Source organism: Amphiprion ocellaris, chromosome 3 (genome assembly GCF_022539595.1).
Source record: "Amphiprion ocellaris isolate individual 3 ecotype Okinawa chromosome 3, ASM2253959v1, whole genome shotgun sequence".
NCBI lineage: Eukaryota > Metazoa > Chordata > Actinopteri > Pomacentridae > Amphiprion > Amphiprion ocellaris.
Window position 1 is genome coordinate 8,416,698 of NC_072768.1, and position 22,886 is coordinate 8,439,583.

General features: G+C 39.0%; 2 protein-coding genes across 2 annotated transcripts; one reads left to right on the top strand and one right to left on the bottom strand.

Annotated features, from left to right (window-relative positions):
• neto2b (neuropilin (NRP) and tolloid (TLL)-like 2b) lies at positions 1–7,107 on the bottom strand. Its single transcript, XM_023264753.3, has 12 exons — positions 6,777–7,107; positions 5,240–5,296; positions 4,946–5,104; positions 3,900–4,148; positions 3,683–3,730; positions 3,394–3,521; positions 2,747–2,848; positions 2,350–2,476; positions 1,909–2,022; positions 1,230–1,360; positions 1,044–1,136; positions 1–957 (listed from the first exon to the last, which is right to left on the bottom strand). Exons 1-12 carry the CDS (start codon positions 6,784–6,786, stop codon positions 508–510), a joined length of 1,668 nt encoding a protein of 555 aa, XP_023120521.2. The 5' UTR covers positions 6,787–7,107; the 3' UTR covers positions 1–507.
• Positions 7,108–16,146: 9,039 nt separating this feature from the next.
• Positions 16,147–20,561, top strand: si:ch211-127m7.2 (uncharacterized). The gene is made up of 3 exons (XM_035945714.2): positions 16,147–16,361; positions 16,453–16,555; positions 19,385–20,561. The coding sequence occupies exons 1-3, from the start codon at positions 16,264–16,266 to the stop codon at positions 19,700–19,702; spliced, it is 519 nt and encodes a 172-aa protein (XP_035801607.2). The 5' UTR covers positions 16,147–16,263; the 3' UTR covers positions 19,703–20,561.
• Positions 20,562–22,886: the final 2,325 nt, after the last annotated feature.

A 22,886-nucleotide genomic window follows, 5' to 3' on the forward strand; every position in this document is an offset into this window, starting at 1 on the left:
TTTTCCTTAACCAGTGGTGCAGAAATTAGCTATTTATTTTTAATGCATGTAATAGTGAAACCAACAAATCTGTATTTTTTTTTTAATTGACTTCTTCTTGAAGCATGTTTTTTGAAATCTCAACTCTTCAAAACATACATCAACAAAATCTATTTCCTTGACATTAAAATGTATTTAACAAAATACATCAATAACGAGAAACAATACACAGTATGATCATCTGTCTTCACTTTTACACATTTATCACAACTATAAACTCTCCTCACCCTGCTGGCTGTTTCAGAGTCTGAGCAGATTTTGCAATGCTTGAGTATCTTGAGTTCCTTTCAGTTTCGGGAGCACTTGGTGCTCCTTGACAGACCCTACGTTTTCCAAACTTACTGAGAAGACGACAAATGGAAAAAGTGTCGAGTGAAAGTGATCTCCTTTCATTTGACTCTTTCCTGTAAATCTGCACAGGTCCGCGCCAAATTTGCTGCAGTATTTATGCCACCTCGCCTTTTCTTTTCAGAAGTCCATGGACAAGGATCTTTGCTGAGCCATTTCATAGTTGCCTCTTCGGTTTCCTGCTCTTCGCACGTACACGTCATACCTTCCATCCTCCTCCTCATCTTCGTCCTCTTCCATAACTCTATCCTGCCGCCCCAGTGATCTCTCCCCAATACCATGAGCGCTCTGAATTCGGCCTGGTTTCATACTGGGCCAGCTCTTCTTTCGCAGACTGCTGTTCAAGTCCCTGAAGGGAGGTAAAGCGCTCTGGAAGTCCCCTCTGAAAGGGGGAAGCTCCATGGATCCCCTGCCCAGACCATGCGCACTTTGAGTGCCTTTGATGGAGTTGATGGAGGCCTGAGAGCCACAGTGGTGTTCATGAATGCAACGTGATCCGGATGAAGATCTCCTGAGGGCCTGTAGCGACTGGAGTTCCTCTGATAACTCCCCAAGGTCCCCAGACATCTCCTAATAAAGATAATATTCTTATATGTGTCATTTCAAAACAAAACAAGCATGCACAGATAGCAATGTTTCAAAGAAATAACATTAACCTTATCTCTGAGGGTAAAGAGTTCATAGTGCGGCGGATCAAACACCTCCTGGAAGTCCGCACGGGGGAACAGGTTGTTTTTACGTACCAGCACCTTCAAAAAATGATTCTATGTAAATTAGCAACTGGGACACCAATTTCCTGTGGCCTGATATTTCATCATTTGATATCAGCTTATCTTAATTACCTTTTTACGTGGCTGTTTGACTTGCACCAGAATGGAAACAACGAGGAGCAACAGCACCACTCCCGTGGACACACAGATTATTGTCCCATGAGTCTTTGTGATGTGCTGAAAGACACCTTTGCTCTTTTTCTCTGGACAATGGTGATGAAGAGAGTGACAAGGAGAGGTAAAATATGAGGGACTTTCAGAGGTACCCAGAGTACATCAGTCATTTACTCATTACCGCCCCTGTAAGGACGGTGTGTATCTTCGGTTGCCAGGAATAATTCAGGGCCTTCATTAAAAGCCGAGGCACTGATAGACAGTCATCCCAACATCTGAGGTGCTTAAGTTTCACTTATCAGCCGAATAGCCTCGAAGGTCTTTTACTTGGAAAAGTGTCAAAGATGATGAGATTGTGATTTTCCTGCCAAGAGGAAATTCTGGACCAATATTTACTGCTTTTAGTATCAGGGCAAAAAATGAAAAAGAAGACCTGCTGAGACCTTTGTCAGTGTCTCGGTACAAATATTTAGCAGAATTATTGCCACAGATCCTCAAGGAGGCTCAATGTGACACAGCAGAGGCAGACAAGACATGCATTACGTTACACAGCACGACACAACTCATTGTAATACAGCGGAGCACAGCGAATCGCACAAAGTGTTTCTGCCAAAGTGCTTTGGCAGAACTGGGGTACCTTTGCAGTTGCTTTCATCCCAAGGAAAGACACAGTTTTGTATGCCGTTGCACACTAGAGAGGTGTTGATGCACATGTTACTGTGGCAAAAGAACGCATTGCTTGAACAGGGAGCTAAAACACAAAGACAGGTGTTTCAGTATGTGATGTATGCAGAGAAGCTGACAAAGCAACCAGGGTAAGTAGGAGGATTTGTACATCTTTTGCTTAACATCGTATTTAAATATTATAGTACATTATAAATCTGAACCGCAACCAATACAACCAACTCTCATAAGCTGCAGTGACTGATAGCAGCCACATGAGTGTGCTATAACAAAATCTGTCTGGAATCATAAATCTTAAGCCACATACTGTCACAGCTGCAGAAACTAAACACAAGCGACATCAGTAAAAATGCAAAGCGACGCGGGTTAAGAATAATCTGGAGGAGAAACTCACGGTCAGCGAAAGAAGTGAACAGCATCCGGAAACGGCTGAGACGGCTCGTCTCATCTGCCCACATCCTCACTACTCCCACACCAGTGTCCAGCATAATGTCATTAGCTACTGTGCTACAGAACTTGGCCTGCAAGAAACCACATACCATTTTCTTTGACAGTTGTGGATGTGTAGTCTCACTGAAGGCAAGGTCTGTAGATCAGTTGCTACATATTTGGGATTCAAATATGACATTAGAAAGTTGCATGTATGACAAGGAAAGATAAGAGATAAATCTTATGTAGCAGAGGGAGACAGAAGCTCAGAACTGGGAACATAATGCACAGCAACAGCATGCAAAGGGACTAATTTTACCGTCTGACGTGACATATATTATATATATTACACAGTATGTTACCTTTAGGTCCTCGATGGCATTGCTGCCATCATAAACAGCCACAAAGTTCTTCTTGCATTCATTTGAGTTTTCCATCTGGTATTCCAAGAATCGCAGGTAAATCTAGAAAAAGTAATGAGGAGGGATATATTGTTCATTATGTTCATACTTCAGTGCGTTTTCATTGCTCAGTGAAGACAAATCCCAGTTTTAGATGGACTGTATATGTTCACATTATACAGGCAATTGTTGGTGTACTATAGTGAACGTTTGATAACAAAAGGAACAAAGCAGATTTACCTAGGATTTTTGTGATATGAAATTGAAATCCACATGCTTTGTCTTCATGATTATGAAAAGAATATTGAACAAATATATCACAGCGGATGTGAAATGGGTAAAGAGAATGAGGGATGCAGAATGAGCTGCAGGCTGGAGACTCATCTTTCAGACCACTGTACTGTTTGTCATTTTGTTCCCAATGAATCATGTCCCCTCTCCTCAACTTAACTTTGTAGAGAGGTGATTTCAAATTTTTCCTTAACTCTTACCACCTAAGTTTTTTTCCTTTCATAAGCATCCACTAAAACGGACAAGGTATGAAATGAAGCCGCTTGTGCCACTGTGCTTTAAATAAGTGGTAAAAATGTAAATTTAACATGACATACCCTGTTCTTTGCTGGTGCTCGTATGGTCCAGATGCAGTCCACCGCCTGGTCTGGCCTCACTTTATAGTCCTCCTCCACCTGACTGGACCGAATCAACCCATCAGCCCCAGACAGCTCAAACTGACAGTCTGACTCACAGACAGTGACAAAAGACAATAACAAAGAGGCCAAGAGAGTGGAAACAATACAAGAGAGAGAAAAAAGGACATCAGCTGGTGGTTGTGGGCAGAAACTGTTATGACTTTGCTTCACATATTCATTCAAAGATGTACACACAAGGCTGCACTACCTGGAATGGGGTTTAAAAGTCCTCCCACATGAAGATGAAATTCAGGATCTTTGGGGAAACCACAAAAAAACAGAGTGACATATCACGGTAACAGGGACATCATCAATCAGAGTGGAGATATTTGATTGGTTAATAACAGCAAAGACATATGATTGAACTTGATAACCAGGATGGTATAGTGGGAACACTTCCAAACAGCTCACAGCATCTTATTCACCTGCAGTGAAGCTGTACTGGACCTGGAATCCGGTTCCCTCCAGCTCCTCATCGCTGAAGAAGCGGATCCACATGAAGCGTCCGCTGGAGAGGACCAGTCCGGGACTGGCCGTGCCGCAGAAGCGGTTGATGAGCGGAGAGAAACTGAAGGGACCATCCCGAACCTCGATGTGGTCGAAACGACACTCGAATGACGCCTCGATGAGGAAGGTCTCGTCAAAAAGCAGCTCTATCCTCTGGCGAGGCAGGGCTGTGGAGAGACTGGCAGTGTCACTTCTGCTGCCACAGAGGGGATTCAGAAGACTACCAGAGAATAAGCAACGCTGTGAATAAGGACATTTTCTCCTTTGTGTATAACTACTGTAGATCAGGCCGTTCTAACTGAAAAGACACTGATGCAATAAATGAAAACACACGACAATAGAGTCAAAAACAACCACTTAATAGACTGAATATTGTCCTGGCTTTGTTACCCAAAAACCACAAATAAAAATCCAAACATCATGTGTTTCTGTTACTTTCCTATGAATCTTTACTCCGGAGAAGGAAACCGAGCAGGGAAGGCTGGCCAAAGTTCCCACAAGGGACCCTACTGTCCCCCTGTATTCATTTTTTGGTGGTAACTGTGGCTCAGATGGTAAAAGGAGTGCCCTCTAATCATACGCTCACAGGTTTGATCCCAGCTTCCTCCTATAAATGTATTGAACTGTATAAGTTGCAGCTGTTGCAATGCAATCACACCTGCAATGTCTCCAGGAATTGCACATACTAGTTGTCAAGAATTTGCTTCAGGATTAATAAAGCTTTTAAAGAATAAGTAACAAAATCTGGCTTTCAAACTGGGTAAAATATAGAAGAAACAAATAAAGTAACAAAACTAAGTATTTAATCACAAATTTATGATAAACAGCATTGGACTGGACAAATGAGGGACCTCAGCAACACTCAGCATCACTGATCCAGTTCACTGCAAAACACTGGACCAAAAAATTGGACTTTTTTCCACATAGATGAAATAAACAGTCACAGGTGCCTGCTGTTGTTTACCTTCCAGCACGTAGAGGCACTCCTTGTTTGGAGGGTACGTATTCGGATAGTTTGGGGAGCTGAAGGTGCCACCATCTGTGTTTCGTACCCAGTTTCCACAGTGACGAGAATGTGGTGGTTTTGGAGAAGGTTTAACTCCTTTTGACGCTGCACCTCCATCTGGTATGATACAGCCAAGAGGCACATGACAGACTGTTAATGATGCAAAAAAAAACCAACACTTCACAGAATTGTGAATGGATCAGAATATGATGTCCTTTTATGAAATGAGTGCAGTAGAGACAGAAATCTCACCTTTGATCTTTTGTGCCAACGCAAATCCCTCCTCAATAAACAGGAGAAATATCCACACTGTAAGAAGCCAGCAGTATGTGAGGAAGGATACAAGCAAGAAGTACAGCAAAGAAAAAGAGGCTTAGCTGGATGTTTGTCTGCTCTTTCCACCTCAGTGCACTCAGCAGAATCACTGAATGTATCTAACAGGCCAAAGGGTGCAGAGTTGAAAGTTCAGCTGCGACAGAATAAGGACATAACTGCTTCTACCATCTGCTTCCTTAACTCTTTCGCCTATTTTCTCCTCTCCGTTTTTGCAAGGGTGTATGGTGGAACTGCTGGCGATCTGCTGTCTGCTACGATGTTCTGCAAGGACGTCTAATGGTAACTAAAAAAAAAAGTCATGTGTCACAAAATCAGATCTTGACATTTGTACCTATTACATAAAATGTGACCCAAATAGAGCATTTAGCCGGAGGCTGCTGAAATCTGTTTTGACTTTTCACCAAAGTGGCATGTTGCTGTGAATGTCCAAAGAGAAATACAAACGACGTTTGTACAGCGTGTACAAGGCTGTGATGGCTCGTGACCTGGGAGAAGACCAGTTCAAACTTTTAACGTCCAGTCTTTATTAACACGGTGCCTGAAAGCCCAAGACTTGATTTTCTTTTATCATTTATTGGTCGTTTCTGCCTTTTTTTTGTGTTTATATTGACCTTTATATGCTATTTTATATGTCATTGATGACAGAATCTGATCGAAAACGGAATAGTTTTCAATGAAATGGTGGTAAAACTGAAGAAATTAAGCTGCACTGGCAGTTTTCAGCGACTGCACATGACTGCTTTGATAATAAATGGCAGAATTAAGGTTCTCTTTTCAATACTAAATTTCCATAGAGGCCATATTCAGTGTGTGTGTGTGTGTGTGTGTGTGTGTGTGTGTGTGTGTGTGTGTGTGTGTGTGTGTGTGTGTGTGTGTGTGTGTGTGTGTGTGTGTGTGTGTGTGTGTGTGTGTTTGTGTGTGTGGAGGAGAGACTGAAGCAGCAGCAGCCCAAATCCTCCTCCTGTCCAGGCACTGAGCCACCACATGCTGATGCAAAAGAAAAAAAAAATCATGGAAAACTGATTTCTCGCTTCAGGATTTAAAAAAAGAAAAAAAAAATCTCTTTCTTGCTAAATTTCTCTGTACTTTTACAGCCATAAAAGGAAAATGCACATAAAAGGAGCTGTCACTTCAGCACTACGAAATCTTGCACCAGAACAAAAAAAACTTTCAAATCAAAGAGATCACTTTTTCTGCCTTTAATAAAATGCCTCAAGGAAGCAGATATTAGAAACTCCTGCACCCCTTTGGGCTTTTGTTATTCACTTGCAGATTGCAGTCTGGGAATATGGGGAGTTCCACAGCTGCAATAACACGCAAGAAGTGTGCCAAGAGAAGGAAATCTCGAAAAAATAAGGTTTGCAAAGACTATAAACCTCATCCCCTCTTTGTCTTCCTCAGAAAACGCACAATTCCCCCTAAATATCGTTCAGAAATGGACGCTCTCACTCACCTGCGCGCATCTTTAGAGCTGCACTCCTCGTTTTCTGAGCTTTGATTTCCAACTTCAACCAACTGTGCGTCCCTTCACATCCCCGTTTATAAGTCGGTGGTTGGGATTAGCGCGTGTTACTGATTTACAAAATCCAACTTTCACCTTTTCATCCTGATCTCACTGGTCAAGAGGAGACGGGCTTCTGGTGCAAAAAGGCGCGGATGAACTTCAGATTCATCCTCAGCCTCCTCTTCTGGAGCGGTTTCTTTTTTGCGGGGCAGCAGCAGATGCTCGTCCTCCAGAGCTCAGTGCGCATCAGACTCTCCAATAAACAGATGATCTGTCTGCGGCTGCTCGCGGTTTTAAGATTGAGCTCAGTTGGCGCGTGATGAGGGGAAGGAGGCGATTGCGCATGTCCGTTATCATATATGAGCTATGAGTGATATGATAATCCTCATGCAGCTTGTTTGACACAGTGAAGGAAATGTCCTGGGAATTCCCACATCTTCAAATTAAATTAGCTGATTCAGAACAAGAGTCCAGGAGATAATGCCTGTGCCAAAAACTCCCTGGGCATAGGTCTGTCTACATTTCTGTGCTTGCAGAGCAGAGAGCGGGGACACAATCCCTGTACACTTTTCTTATTTTTCTCCTCCAAGGACACTCATCACCTGCAGCCTAAAAAAATCTGGCTTCAGCTGGAGACACGTGGAAATCAAAGCCAAGTGTTAGTGGGATGAAGATTTTTTTCCCTTTGATGTGTTGCCTTTTAATAACCAAAAAAAAAAAAAAAAAAGCTGTCATCATGTCCACTGGCAGATTTGTGCCTTTTCTAGATGACTGTAAATGCTTTAAATCAGGCGCTCTGCCTTCAAAGATGGACAGTGGAACCAGACTCCTGGCAGCCACTCTGCCTCTCTGACAGACACCTGGCTGCAGATGAGCGACATGTTCTCAAATCTTCCCATCCTTTGCCTTTCACACTTGCACGGTGCATGCATAATACAAACTGCACTGGCAAAATATTTGAGAACAGTAAGCTGAGAAGTATTCAACTTTTGATTTGTTAAGGGAAGATTGTAAGTTACAAAGTACCGATGTGAGTAAAAGAATATGAGTATTCTCAAACAAATATAGAGTACCTGAAGAAATAAAGGCTATAAAGCAGAACGGCCCCCGTGAGTGTTTTATTATTGTATGTTTTATCACAGCATTAAAATTACTGATGTATAAACATTCATGCTGCAATAGCTGGTAGGGGAAACTTTACATACTGTTAGGCAGTTTAGGTTTGAGTTTTCAATGCAACTACTGTCATCAGATGAACAAAGTACAATGTTCACCTCTAAAATGCAGTACAGCAAGTAAAACACAGCCACATACATACCTATGTTTTTTGTGCTCTGGGTATTGTTGTATTTTATTCTATTTTCTGTTCCATTTCTATTTTTACACAGTGTACTCGATGAATGCTGTATGCTATTGCATGGTGAGATCCCTTGGAAATGCAATTTTGTCCTGCCTGCACTAAGCCTGTATGCCTGGCAAAATGACAATAAAGTGCAATTTGATTTGATTTGTTTTGATTTGAAGTAATGCCATATTCCATCGCCGCTTTTTAGTCACAGACACAAATGGTACAGAGGTTTTTTTTTTTTAAAGTGACTACTATGAACAGATTAATTTTTTTTGAAGAAAGCACAATGTTTCCCTCTAAAATGTTGGCAAGTGAAAGTATAAGGTAGATAAAAATAGAAATAAAGCGCAGCCACATAACTACCTAATTTAGGTACACTACTTAAGTAATATTGTATTCTATCACTGCTTTCTAGTCATCGATACAAGTGCTACATGTAGTGGGATTATACCTTCTTCTCAATGTGTCTAATTAATGTTGACAGTATCTACCGTATCATTTGTGTTGTGTTTTCTGCTGATAGTGAGCTTATTTACTCCCTCGCTGAGCTGAACTTTCTGTTTGTCACAAAAACAAACCAAAGTCAGACAAAAAATAAAAAAATAAAATAAAAATCAGCAGGCACCCAACTTCACAGTCAGCCCACATATCACAAAGCAACACACACCAAACCCCGAGGGCATATTTTCAAAACCTCCGTGGCCATCATTATTCAGTAAGGTGGGACCAGGTTTCCGCAGCAACAACCTCGGGGCGAATTAATTCACCAGGAGACAGACAGAATACACGCACGGTCGTAAAGTTGCATCATTTGTGTTTAAAAATGACTCGCTTCCCTTGCGACTGATCGTAAAGCGAGGGGGGGTGTTGTCTCAGAGATGCACGAACCTTTTATTTTCAGGAGTGGTTTTTGGGAGTGCAGCAGCTCCATCTCATCATGAGCTGTGTGACACTTGAGCTGCAGCGAGAAAAGTGTCTGTTCATCACTGAGCAGCTATAAATCTCACGACCAGCTGGCTACTCTCACTGTTTGTCACTCACCCAGTTAAAAACATGCAAACTTACACACACATGCACCTTTACAGCACATCAAGAGCATTCAAATCTGCATCTGTTGCCATAGCAACCGGGCGTCTTGCCTTGCTTCTTCTGAGGTAATCAGAGGCCTAGAAAGCAGAGGTTTTAGGGTTTTTTTGACAGAGACGGGGATCAAAGTGGAACAAAAAGTCTGCTGCTGCTACAGCCGGAGGGAAAAGCTTTGTGTTTTCATAACCCAAAGCCAGTGGAAGCACTGCGTCGTCTTTTAATCCCCTGTGAGTTACTGTAATCTTAGGAAAGATTTTGTAATATTAAGGTGTCCTTGAGGTTTCTAATTTGCTCCGACATTACTGTGGTGCCGTAACTTTTCTGATCTTTAACAGCGTTTGTGCTACATAACATCAGTCCTCGGCGTGATGCAAATGCGTGGGTTCTCTCTCTGCTATTAGGCAATCAAAAGCTGATGAAAAAGGTTTTTCTGTGATATGAATCCAAAGTTCGGAAAGAGGCTGATTTGCCTAATTGTACATGTACTGAAGAGGAATAAGTTTGCTGTGCTATTCTCTGTAGATTTTCTACTTAGTGAAATTTAGTTTAATTTCTTTTGGCCAAACAATCACATCTTGATCTCCATCGATCTCAATCAAAAGCTCCAGAACAGAACCATGTGGTGAAGTCTTTGCTAACTTCTGCCTTCAAGAACAACAATGGCATTTCAGCTTCAAGCATTTAAGCGTAAATGGAGATGAAGCATTCAAAATGCTCAAAAATTGCACATTCAAACCAAATTTCATCTGCTGAGGAAGATCACATAATGTGTCAAAAGCTCCAGAACAGCTTGGGATGAGAAGATTGTTGTGCCAATTTTTAATCTCAATCTTGACTGATGAATACATGTAAACATCCCCATTCTTAAATGCATTTATTGTAGAGTCAATGGCACTCGTATGCCACATAGCAAGTAAAACTTATCTCACTGCCACTTTTCAAACTGTTCTCATCATATTTAGCTCTCTGAAGCGTTAACACCTTTAACAGCTGTAGATTAGACTCATGAATTACATCTAAGAAAATAAGTCAACTGTAAACGTTAGACTAATCGGACATCTTTTTTGTGTTGTCGCATCCTCCTTTGCAAACAGATGCAAAACCACCAAAAGGAGAGCAGAGACGGTAAAATCGAACTAAAAGAGAACAATGAATCCTAAACTGTTCATTTGCATGACTGGGATTGTAATTAGCATTTTGATTGGAGTCTTAATCAGGCAAGTGATTGCGCTTATTAAAGTGTCCTTAAGGAGGAAATTTACATCTTCAATTTGGCAGCGTCTACGACTGAGCGAGCCAAGCGATACCGCTTAGTGAAATCAACTTCTACTCCCCCATTCTGTCGTCTTTTCATTAGTGTGGAAAGACACACGCCTGTACTGTCTGAGTGCACGTTCATCTGAGAATAAGTTTGTTAATCTGAAAAGAACAACAAGCTTTCAAGGAATGGATCATTCTTCAAGATCAAGGATTACATAGCAGGGCAGTTCAACAACATGTAACAACAGAGTTAAGCTTTCTTTCAGTCTCTTTGATCATTTTCATCACATTAGTCTCACAATAACACATTGTCTGAACTCGCTTTGAATCTGTGTCGCTGTCTGTTGATCTGCTCGTGACAGCAAAACAGCTACACTGATGAATGTAGAGAAAGAAAAAAAAACAGCACTTTTATCAGCTTCCAAGGAAAAGTCATTAAGATACCACCACGGCCTGTGATTGGCAGGAAATCCCTGTGGATTTGGCCTATTACAGCTGATGAGGAAGCACAGTAGCCTTCGAGACTTGACTTTAACAGGGTGGAACAGATTACTGAATCCCACTGACTCCTCATTTATCAACGCATTGATTTTCCTTCTTTTTTTTTGTCCTCAGACACACTTTAGCTCGAGAGATTTTATTGCCTTCGGGCATCAGATGTTACAGTTGTAGATTATGTCAGAACTAATCACCCTCATGCACTATATTAAATCCTAGACTGAGCCGAGGACACCGACAGGGTTCATCTGGTGTAGCAAGAAAGGTCTTTTATCAGTGTAATTTAATTCTTACTGGTCTCTTTCCTTATGGTGCCTAAAGTCTGTTTGCAAAAAAACATTTCAAAATTTACTTAAAATGTAATCAACCCCATCGTTGACTCCTTACATAATAGGCAGCTTAAAATTTAAAGCCTGTCTGTTACGGGAGACCCAATCAGAGAGGGTAAACACACATGTTCTATTTCTGGACAGATTCCGACATATATGACCTGACGTAGCAGGAAGACCTGAAACTAAACTCCCTTTTAAAGCTCATGTAACAACAGATTAGAAGAAGGAAGGAAGAAAGAAAATTAAACTGACCCTCTTTACAAAAATGTCAGGCGATCGCTACAGCCGTGAAAACATCCCAAAGCAAAATCCATTGTAAGATTTGTCTGCCTGCTAAAGATTTGAGATTACTTCCTCCTCACTGTTTCTCTTTAATCCCAAGTGTCTTTACATTGTTAGTCTCCCTTCTTCTCTGCTTCACAGAATCTCTAATCTGTTTATGCTTCATATCAAGCTCCCATATGGTGTTGCAGCCTTTCTATACTTATGCACACTCACTTGTTGTTTTGTTGTGTGTGACGATATCTTCTAAGACTCAATAAGTCATTTGAAAACAACCACACGCGGAGACTTTTTCTCAGAAAACTCTCAAATAGTTGCAAATCTTCAGTGTCTTGCAACAGTTTTGCGTGCAGTCAGTTGCGTTTGTGTGTTTGTGTACAAGCCAAATGTTGTCAAAATGCAAAAAGCTAAGATATCTCAGATTAAAGTCTGAGTTATGTGATGAATTCTAAACAGCTGTGCAGCACAAGAACAAACGAGTGCACAAAAGCACGAAAAATTCAGGTTGAAATGATGTGTTTTTGAACATGGTTTAATAAAAATTGGTTTCAATGCGTTTGGCAGCAATCAAAGCAGAGAGGAAGCTAAAAGAACTCTGAAAGGTAAAAAAAAAAGATTTCCTCTTTTTTCCTTTGGTGTCAGATGTTGTGTGTCTAATTTAGACGTGAAAATATTTGAAGAGGTTTGTGTGTTGCTACATGAGAGAGAACAAAGAAGACACATCTGCACCAACAAGATTCTGGGCGCCATAATGAGACAGTATTCTGTCTCGGCCAACAGCCTTTCAGTGGAGTATCTTCATTCAATTTAAACTTTCCACTCTTCCTAAATGTTGCTCTCTCACGCCATATGGCCAATCAAAGCGAGGGTTTCTGGGACAGATGGCCAATGGCTGTGACCCTTACTCAGAGCAGGGTTAAGCTCAGGAAGACGGCTATAAGATTAGTCTGCTTCGTACCAATTAGGGTCCCTCCGAGCAAGAATAGCATATGAAGGCTGCGGCAAGCAAGAGCAGATATGGATTAGATTAAAATGATCACTGAACTCACTGTGAACACTCTGATTCATCTGAAAAAATCTGCAGCTTTAGAAATAAAATGTCAGCAGATCAATGTGCGAGCGTGAAAAAGGGAGGCTCGTTACATCAAAAAAAACATTAAAAATTCTGACATCAGCATCAACGTGGTGCTGAACAAAACCAAGACGTGCTTCTTTCATGTCTGCAGCAGACATTTTAACCCACAAATTCAGCATGCAAGAAAAGCAGTGACAAGATTTACTCCATTAGCAAACAGAAATCTTCTTAGCACAGCCTGATCTGTGGATGTGGCAGCAAGCCTGGAAGAGGATGAGTCCAATCCTTCTATAGGTTCCACAAAGATTTTTTAATGTTCAGATCATTTTTTTGTCATGAATTCAATACAGCAGTAATAGTAGTAAGTTTAGAACAATGATGAGTTGTAAATATTACCTAATATTTTCATTTTTGGTTTCAGCAACAAACCATAAATAATGTTATTTTTGCATTTTTAAATGGATGGAGTGGATCCAGCTTTGCAGGCAAAGTGTCTGGTGTTGTCACAGTGGTGTGTGTGTTACTGGAAAAGTACATTTTTCGCCAGTAATTTGTCATCAGTGCTTGGTGAAATTTTTAGTTTGCCAGCAGTGTTACATAAAAAAAAGATGCAAGCTACAGGACACACTCAATATGTGTGAGTGATACACTTATTTTGATATCTATCTGCAGTAAATAATGATATTAAACAAAGTGTGGTGGAAAATTTTGCTGGTTTTTGTTTTTTTTACCAGTTCAGGCCTCTGATTATTTGTTGTTCCTAAAATGCACTGAATTTTAAGGAAAATGACACTGTGCCTGCAACATGCTCTTTGCCTTTAACTTTTTTTTTCACCCTTTTTCTCCCCTTTTTAATTTAGTCAAATATACAAAGCTGGTCTTTGCAATCAGCGGCATAAGCACTTGTAGGAAGGGGCTTTAGGGACGTAATTAAAAGGCCAGAGTGAAGCGAAAACAGCTTTGGGTACAAAGTGACAGAAAGTGAGAGTCTGATACAACATGTTTTCAACATCAGAGATTGAAAGAGGACGATAAAAGGACAGAGAGAGAAAACACTGAAAAGAAAATGTGTCATGCAACTCGCCTCGGACAGATTATCTACTGCTGGCCGGTGACAACAAGACTCACAGGGCTAAAAGCCATCAGTGCTGCACTATATGTCCACACATACCCAGAATGCATTTCAGCAGTTAAGAAAAGGCCTCAGACTGCTTTGATTATCTCAATGTATCTTGAAAAATATAATGTTAAAAAATCATAAAGCGGCAACGATGATGAAACAGCTTTTTATAGTTAATATTTTACATTTATTGTTTCTTTATAGTACTTAAATGAGACACAAAATGCCAATAAAAATAGATGAAGAGGAAGCAAAAATGACCAAAGTACTTCAGAAGTAATGTCCAATGTAGAGACAACAGAAACTCCAGAGAAAAAAACATGAATTTGTATGATCAGACTTCCAACACAGTTTTAATTGCACAGCACACCAATTGTGACCCCGATTAGCTCCAACAACCTACAGCATGTGTGTCTGTGTAACATGAGTTTATGTAAGTGTACTGGAAGATGGAAGAGACAGAGAGACATTCAGAAATCATAGCTGGAAAAAAATGCATTTATAGAATAGAATAGAATAGAATAGAATAGAATAGAATGCTTTTAATTGTCATTATACACACACAATGTACAACAAAATAAAAGATGACTCTGTGGTGTCAAGTGCAAATTAGACCAAATAGATAAAAAAGTATAAATATATATACAAAAGGAGCCGATAAGACAGTGAGAAGAACAAGCATGACAACAACAAATGGCAGAGATATACTGCACTGCTGACAATTGACTGAAAACAGCTGTTATGTGTTCAGTACCTGTATCGCACTTGGGTGAAACGTGATGGTGAATCATTTTCATTTTTATCCATACCACATACGCATATAGTTGTTTCAGTATCAACTATGGTTTATTATGATCAGTAGCCCAGAAGTATGTGAGTACAACAATTTGGGCATAAAATCTGTGATTAAATTTGCAGACCTACTGAGACCAAACATTTCTTTGAGCCTACCAAACCACAAAATCAACTCTTTTTTTTAAAAAATTATCAACATTGTTTTAATTACAGACACGTGGGATTAACAAAATAAAAGCAGCAGAAAACATTTCCTCAACTTGTCGGTTCACTATTTTTCATTTTATAGTGCAGCCTAACTTCACAGAGGAAACACTGCATTTTTTATTCAACTCTTGACTGCTTTAGTTAGTTATTTTGCAACTTTACTTATATACATGACAGACTGAACGATCAAACAGCAACCAATATAAAATCTGCTTAAAGAGCAGATATTCCGGTAAAATGACAAAAATATTTTAAAAATCTACAACATCATTATATGTGTTCATCATGGACCATATAGAGAGGCATTAATGCAAAGTAATGAAGCAAACACTTATTAAGTCATAGATGAGGGAAAAACTAAGGAAAAAAGATAACCACATAAATACAAATGCTGGCAGGTTATTTAAAAGCTGTATTCATGCAGAAAAAGTGGAAATCAACACATTTTTAAAGTTGTTATTTGTTATTATTAATTAAGATTCTTTGAAAAGGCAACAGGATGAAAGCAGTATGACACATCTGAGTCCCAACAATATCATGTAGACGACTTTGCACTGCACACAACGTAGCAATGCCTCGGAATTAATAAAGACTTGCTGTATCGTATTGAACTGTATGATGATATGATATAATATCTCACCAGAAAAACACAGGTGAACTTTAATTAAGAAGCCAAAAGTTGGTGCGTAGCAGAGCGTAGAGTAGTTCATGAAAATCAGGGTCACGGACATTTTTAAAAAATGTAAGCGTTTTGCTGCAGGGGGCCGATGTGCTGGGAGCATAGTAGTAATGAATAATAAAAATTACGTACAAAATAAACCTATTTTTCCTCAACAGAAAATGACCACAAGTACCACAGTAAATTTTAAAACATATCACCGCAAAACAGGTGTGTCAATATATAATTGAGGGACTTTTGAAGTCCATGGGATATATCTTGCATATATTTTTATTGAAAGTAAAAAAACTAATGTTATTTATGCTCATTATGATCTTTACAAATTCCATACTCATTTATTAAGGAAAAAATCACTTATTAATTAAAAAAAATGACTGCATATCATTAAAATGTCAGCTAAATAACAAGAAACAACCACCTTCTAATTAGCTAAACAATAATAAAATGAGCTTATTCAAAATTTGTTTTGATTGTGTTCTTTTTCTGCACAACGTTCAGTCAGAACTGCTTTAATTTAAAAAACAATAAAAACTGTTGTTAGTGGATCATGTGTTGGAGGTAGACCTTGTGGTGTTCAGCAGCTTGTTGTCGTTATTCTAGAGTTTGTCCGCTAAGTGGCGCTAAAGACACCAGCGTGACCACGTGACTCCACCGGCAGCACGATGCAAACCGGTCCTTTGTTTCACGTAAATGTGAAGTTATAAACACGACGCAGGTCCATAAATGACGTGAAATTGTGCGTGTAAGAGCCAACATGTCCGAGAAACGTAGGGCGCTTCCTGCGTGGATGGAGAGGAAACAGGAGAAAGTCAAAGAGCCGCTGAAAAGCAGCAGGAAGCGAAAAACTGCGAGGTGAAAAACGGAAGAAACAACACAGACTGCCGCTGTCCTGCTTCACTTAGAGAACTCTTTGGTTTGCTAATGCGCTCTGGTGTGTTTCCAGATCTGCTTTCTACTGTATGAACGAGGAGGAGCTGGTGGAAGCAGCTGTTTCGTGTCTTTCCTGCGGGGACCGTGAGGATGCGGCGCTGCGGACTCACCAACAGGTGGCGCTGCTTCTCTGTTTTTATCTGCCAATGTTTTCATGCTGGAAAAGAAAATGAAAGCATGCCGTTCATGATGTCTGTGACGGACTTTAAGTGCACTCCAAATAGTGATTTTAGTACAGAAAAGCAATTATCCTTATGTCTCTGCATAATATTACGAGTCAATATATAATTGAGGGACTTATATATCAGATATATCTTGCTAAAATTTTTTCCAAAGTAAAAAAAAACAACTGTATTTTATGTTCATGATAATCATGTCTTTACAAATTCCATGATTATTTATTATAGAAACAATCACATTAATAAAAAAACTGAATATCACTAAAATGTTAACTAAATAACCGTTGCAATTTAATAACAACCACCTTCTAATTAGCTAAACAATAATAAAATGAGCTTTTTCAAAAATTGTTTTGATTGTGTTCTTTTTATTTAGTTGAAATAATCATGACTGATATGTATTTTTTGGCAATATATCAAATTTTATATAGAAAATAACAAATTGTATCTGTGTTCAAGAAATCACTTTGAACTAAGTTACCCATTACAAGAACTCCCTGTGTTGATTCCAGATCACATGACCTGCTCCATATGATGTCATTTCCTCCTGAAGAAAAGACTGGCCAGACTCCAAGGCTTTCTGAGTTATTTAAAGTAGTGTGTGAGTCAAGTGTGGATTTATCGCATGGCAACAGGTTTACTACAATATCCTTATGAATAACTTTCAATTTCAATTTTAGTCAACTGTATATATAATATTTAGGAGAATCTTTCTGTAAAAATGACATGTAGTGTTTGGTTATAGTGACCATGTTGATTTTAGGCCTGAAAACAGCAAAAATGTCAACCATATCTGTCAGTTATGTTACAAAAAGTCCCACAATTATATATTGACTCTCTGTGTTCTACATGAACCATTTTAATCTTCTTAAACCAGTTATAATAGCTTTAAAGGACCAGTTCAACTCATATAATGTCATTTTCTACTTGACAAAAATGACTACATCAACAACATTGTGACTGAAATGTTATTAATGCATCAAAATGACTTGATTGCATTCATGAGAGTCTAACGTTAGAGATATAACCTGTAGGATGAATTCTTTATTGTCTATATGAAACAAATCCATTCATCATGTCAGTCTTTACATGGATATCAGTCACACCAAACATACAGAGATAACACTATAAATTCTGCTTATCATCTAGGGCTGCAACTAACGATCATTTTCATTGTCAACTAGTCATTTGATTAGTTTCCAGTTTAATTCATTAGTCTTTTGTTTGTAAAATCTCAGAAAAACGTTGATTACTGTTTTTCAAAACTCAGAATAACGTTCTCAAATGTCTAGTTTTGTCCACAGCCCAAAGATATTCCATTTGCTATCACAAAAATTCACATTAAATATGCTGGAGTCTTTTTTCCCTTACGAATTACACAAACCAATTTATAGATTGTCAAAATAGTTGGCAATTCATTTAAGAGCGTACAACTGATCAATTAATAGTTGCAGCTCTGTGTATTTGCATGCTAAGACTGTTTGATCTACAGAAAGCAGCTATAGATATTTAGAAATTATAAACTATAGCATTGTGTATAATACGTCTTAAATGTAAGACCTGATTATGCTGTAAACTGTGAAAACACTAAAGTTTCACAGAAGACACACTTTGCTATTTCCACAGAAATAGAATTATGTATATTTGAAAATTGCACCTGCTTGATTCAGATAAAAGCAGTTGTATACTTAAATAAAACTGCACAAAACAGTTTTTACATGAAAGACAGTCACTTTTTGGCACAACACTGGAAATACCCACAACAGATGATTAGATTAGCATTATTTATGATATCTTGTAAATAGGAAGAATTAATTTTACCATATAAACTGCTACAGGAAATGTTTTTGACAACTGCATGACCATTATTTGTTAAATGTGGATTATCTGAGCATCAGGAAGACGAACCCCCAATAATTAGGTTCTATTAAATCCGATTTTCTATATTGTTTTTAAATTTTTTATTTCATTTGTGTTTTTATTGTCAAATTATCCTTATATGCTTCCGAAAATGAAGTACTTAGGATTTCCTTTTGTTATACTTAATTTCACAAAAGTTCATAATAGTTCTTGCCTCATAAAAAATTCTTTAAATAATAATAATAATTTTAAAAAATGATGTATCTAATATTCTGTACTAGTCAAAAATAAAAATTCAGCTCGTAATGTTGTATTGAATTCTATTCGTTCCTTTTTACATAATGAGATAAGTAGTTGTTCCAACACTCAACTTCTCCACAACAGAAGGGACGTCATAAAACACTGAATTGATAATGGGCAGATAATGGGCTAGAAACTAGAAGTCAGTAACAAGGCACACATCTGTGATGCACACAGTCAGTGAGGCTGTTTATACTGCTTGCTGAATGTTGTCCCACTCTTCCTGAAGGGATTTTTGGACAGCAGGGTTGCATCCATCGAGAGCATCACGTGGTGGATTATCTGTCGTAGACAAATGCTGGAGTTGTTGACATTCTGACATACCAGAATCCTGCAGCAGGTTCCCGTCTTTATCTTGTCATCTGTTGCATCGTGTCATCTGGACAAAGCTGCATTTTAAGGCGGCTTTTTATAGTCACTAGTCAGAGGTCAACCAGTCTGTTTGCAATCTGATCATTGTCGCTTTAAAAAATAATGAAATAATGAAATAAAATAATAAATTTAATAATGTCAAACTCCTAAATCATGTCAGTCTTGGGGATGTAAAAGGCAGGTTGTTCTCCTAACTGTTGTCTAAAATGTATCTGATCCTCTGCTTACACTTAGGTTGAACAAAAGCCAGTGGACACCATAAAGAAGAAAAGGAAACCTGTTATTTCACACATGACAGCAAAGCGTGGTAACTTAGAAGAGGAGTCCTCAGACGGCGGCGATGACCTGGACATGACGTATGTTTCAGAAACAGACCTGGACATCACAGAGGTGGAGACGGTACCATACACCACGAGTCCACATCATGCTGGATCTGAGGGTCAGAGGTCAGAACCGGTTCAGGATCACGTTGATCTGGAGGCGGAGAAAAGAAAGGAGCAGCCTCAGGAGGACGATGCCTTACGTCTGGTCCGGGAAATTTTCTTCACCTGATGATTGACTTTATGAATGTGTGCAGTTAGTGTGTTGCACTAAATAAAAAAAACTCTTTGACAATGACGTCGCTGGGATGTAAAATATGGCAAAGATCCACAGGGAGAGGACATGAAGAGTGACACCAGTAATTCACCAACACTTTTGCATTAAAACAAGGTTTAAATGCTTGTTAATTCCATCCATCTAATTATCTATACACCGCTTCATCCTCATTAGAGTCGGACAGGTCGCCAGTTTATCATAGGACTGCATATAGAGACAAACAATCACACTTGCATTCACACCTACAGACAATTTAGAATCATCAGTTAACCTCAGCATGTTTTTAGCCAGAGTACCTGGAGAAAACCCATGCCTGCACAAAGAGAACATGCAAACTCCATGAAGAAAGATCTCAGGCCAGGACGCAAAGCAGAGATCTTCTAGCTGCAAGGCAACAGCGCTAACCACCACTCCACTGTGCAGCCCAATTAATTCATCTAATGACTTCTATAATCTCATTTTGGTGAAACTTTACCATCTTACATTTATAAAGCCTCCAGTTTTAATGGAGTTATTACCTCCTAGCAGCAGTTTCTGTTTGATTCAACATGAAATTATGACAACAAGATATTTCATAATGTTCCTGAAAACTTTAGTGAAACTGAACAATTTGTTTTTGTTGCAATAAGTCAAGGTTACAGCAGTTTGGATCATTGTAAAGTACAAATCACAACAACTGTTTGGTGTTAGAGAAATAAGTTTCCACCACAGTACCTGTTGACTGCATCGTAGCTCTGTGGCAACTTTGCATGGTGAAAACAGATGTAGAAATGCTTTACTGGTATCAGATTAAAGACATTCATATTGAACTTACAGTTATACTTGCTGTTTAAATAAATGATGAAACAGCAGCTGTTACGACACATATTTTTCACATATATAGAAAATGCATGTAAAAGATAAAAGAAATGCAGCAAAAACAAGTTGAGTAATGTGGACACAAATTTGAAAGGATAATTGAAACTGAAAATACATTGTTTCAAATTCCTCAATTAAAAAAAAGTAACATATAATTAATAAAACTTCAGACAAGTGCAATAAAAATGAAACGGTTTACACCAGACCCGGAGGCCTTCCAGGCTTGTACTCAGGAAACATATCTCCAATATATTTTATTGGATTCAACCATTAATTAGCTTTAAATTCAATTCTATACTTAACTGGAATCCAGTGCAGGGATTTATGAATCTGTGATTTTTGTTCTTGGTGTTTGTCAGAATTGTAGCAGCAGCATTGTGAATGAGTTACAGATGTCTAATGATCTAAGTGGGTAGGCCAGTCAAAAGTGCATGGCAGTATTCTAATATACAGATAATAAAAGCATGAAGTTGAAAAACAAAGAGCATCAACCGAAAACCTGCCACTGACGATATTTATACTGCAAACTCAGTGGAATCTTTACGTAAAGAAAAATACCAGCAGTTTTTCAGTCACTGGAAATCAATCTATACATATTGTAATAACTCATTTCCTTTCTGGGTCCTGTGGTTTTGCTGAAGCAGGGACGTTCAGCTCCCAGTCAGATAACTTCCTCCCTGACACGTAGCTCAGTGCAGATGTGACCACCAGCTCCACCTGGACGCCCACACAGCCATAGAACAGAACAGTCATGTCCTTCAAACTGAAATAGGACTGATAGAACACCACAAAGAGAAAAATACCAGCCAGGGTGAGGAGGCTGGATGCCACCTGGAGGACCAAGCTGCACCAGACTGCTGCTCTGTCTTTGGAATAGGCTGCGAACAGCATGGCCAGCAGGGAGAAGGCAACAAGCACCACTGGAACATAAAAACACACAGCAACCAGTCTTTGGAGGGTGTTCATGCCAGAAACAGATCCACTGAAATTGATCCTGCTCCACCCGATGCAGGACTGTTGACCATGTTGGAGGGTTTGACAGAAGAACAAAGGGCCGATGAGGACTTCATCAGAGCTTACAAAGACACCAGAGAAGAACTGGAGGCAGGTCAACATCTGCAGGAGGATGAGCAGCAGAAGAATAGAGATCCAACAAGTTCTCCATTTGGGACTCCTGACAGAGAGAAAACAGCCATAATGGAAACCCCCTCAGAGCCCATAGAGCTATAGCTTTAACATCCATGTAGGCAAAAGTCAATACAAACAGCCAAATATACAGAAAATAAAAGAGTATTTAAGCTACAAAGTAGTGTATAAATCGAATATTTCTGCTCAACTTACTTCGTCATCATCTGTGAGCTTCCAAAATCAGCCTTGAGAAGTGAAGTGTGTCAAGTTGTCTGCGAAGCAGACTGAACATAAAGAAATGCGTCACAGGTTTTATGTTCAACCAAGATCAGCTGATCTTTCCTGCCCTGATACGTTCAAACTTATGGACTGAAATCCTCCAGCTTTATGCAAAGTGCTGTTGCCGATTTCCCAAGATCCAGTGGTGGTTATTTTGAGACATTATTTATTTGGGATTATTTTGAAATCAAGCTTCGTGTTCGCTTAAATAGTTTATTTGAAAAAAAAAAAAAAAAAACCAAACAAAAGTAAAAGTGGCACAAACGACTTGCAGTTTCGTTTTAACGTCTTGTAAACAGGAAATGAATCATCCTCATCTTGTGATATAAAACACGAGAGAACAGTTGTTGCTTTTGCTATTTTTGGTTTTCTAAGTGTAATATTACTGCGCCCTGTTAATAATTATCAAAGTGGCACCTGGAAAACAAGACTGACCTGCTTCACTCTTTGCAGCCTTCTTATAAAAATGCATCAGTCTTAAAGGAAAACAGTAAGATTCAGTTATAAAGCGCCATAATTAGTTTCTGAATATAGAGGAAAGAGTCAGTTTCTCCTCATTCACGCTTTGGACAAGTGTAAATTAAGAGCAGTCCTGGAAATAAACAAACCGTCACAACCTGCACCTACAAATACTGGCCAGCAGATGTCGCACTAAGTCCATTTTTTATTATATCCAAACAGAACTTGATTTTTCAATTTAATTTAAAAATGATGTGTGCTTTTTACAAATAAAATTTTTAGCCCTGCAATATATGTTACATTACGGCATGACTCACTTAAAAGTGGCCCAGATTATTAGGCCTCATTGGTATGTTTTTATTTTGTTGTTGTTGTTTTATCCATGTTTGTTGCTGTATTTTAATTTTTAACAGGA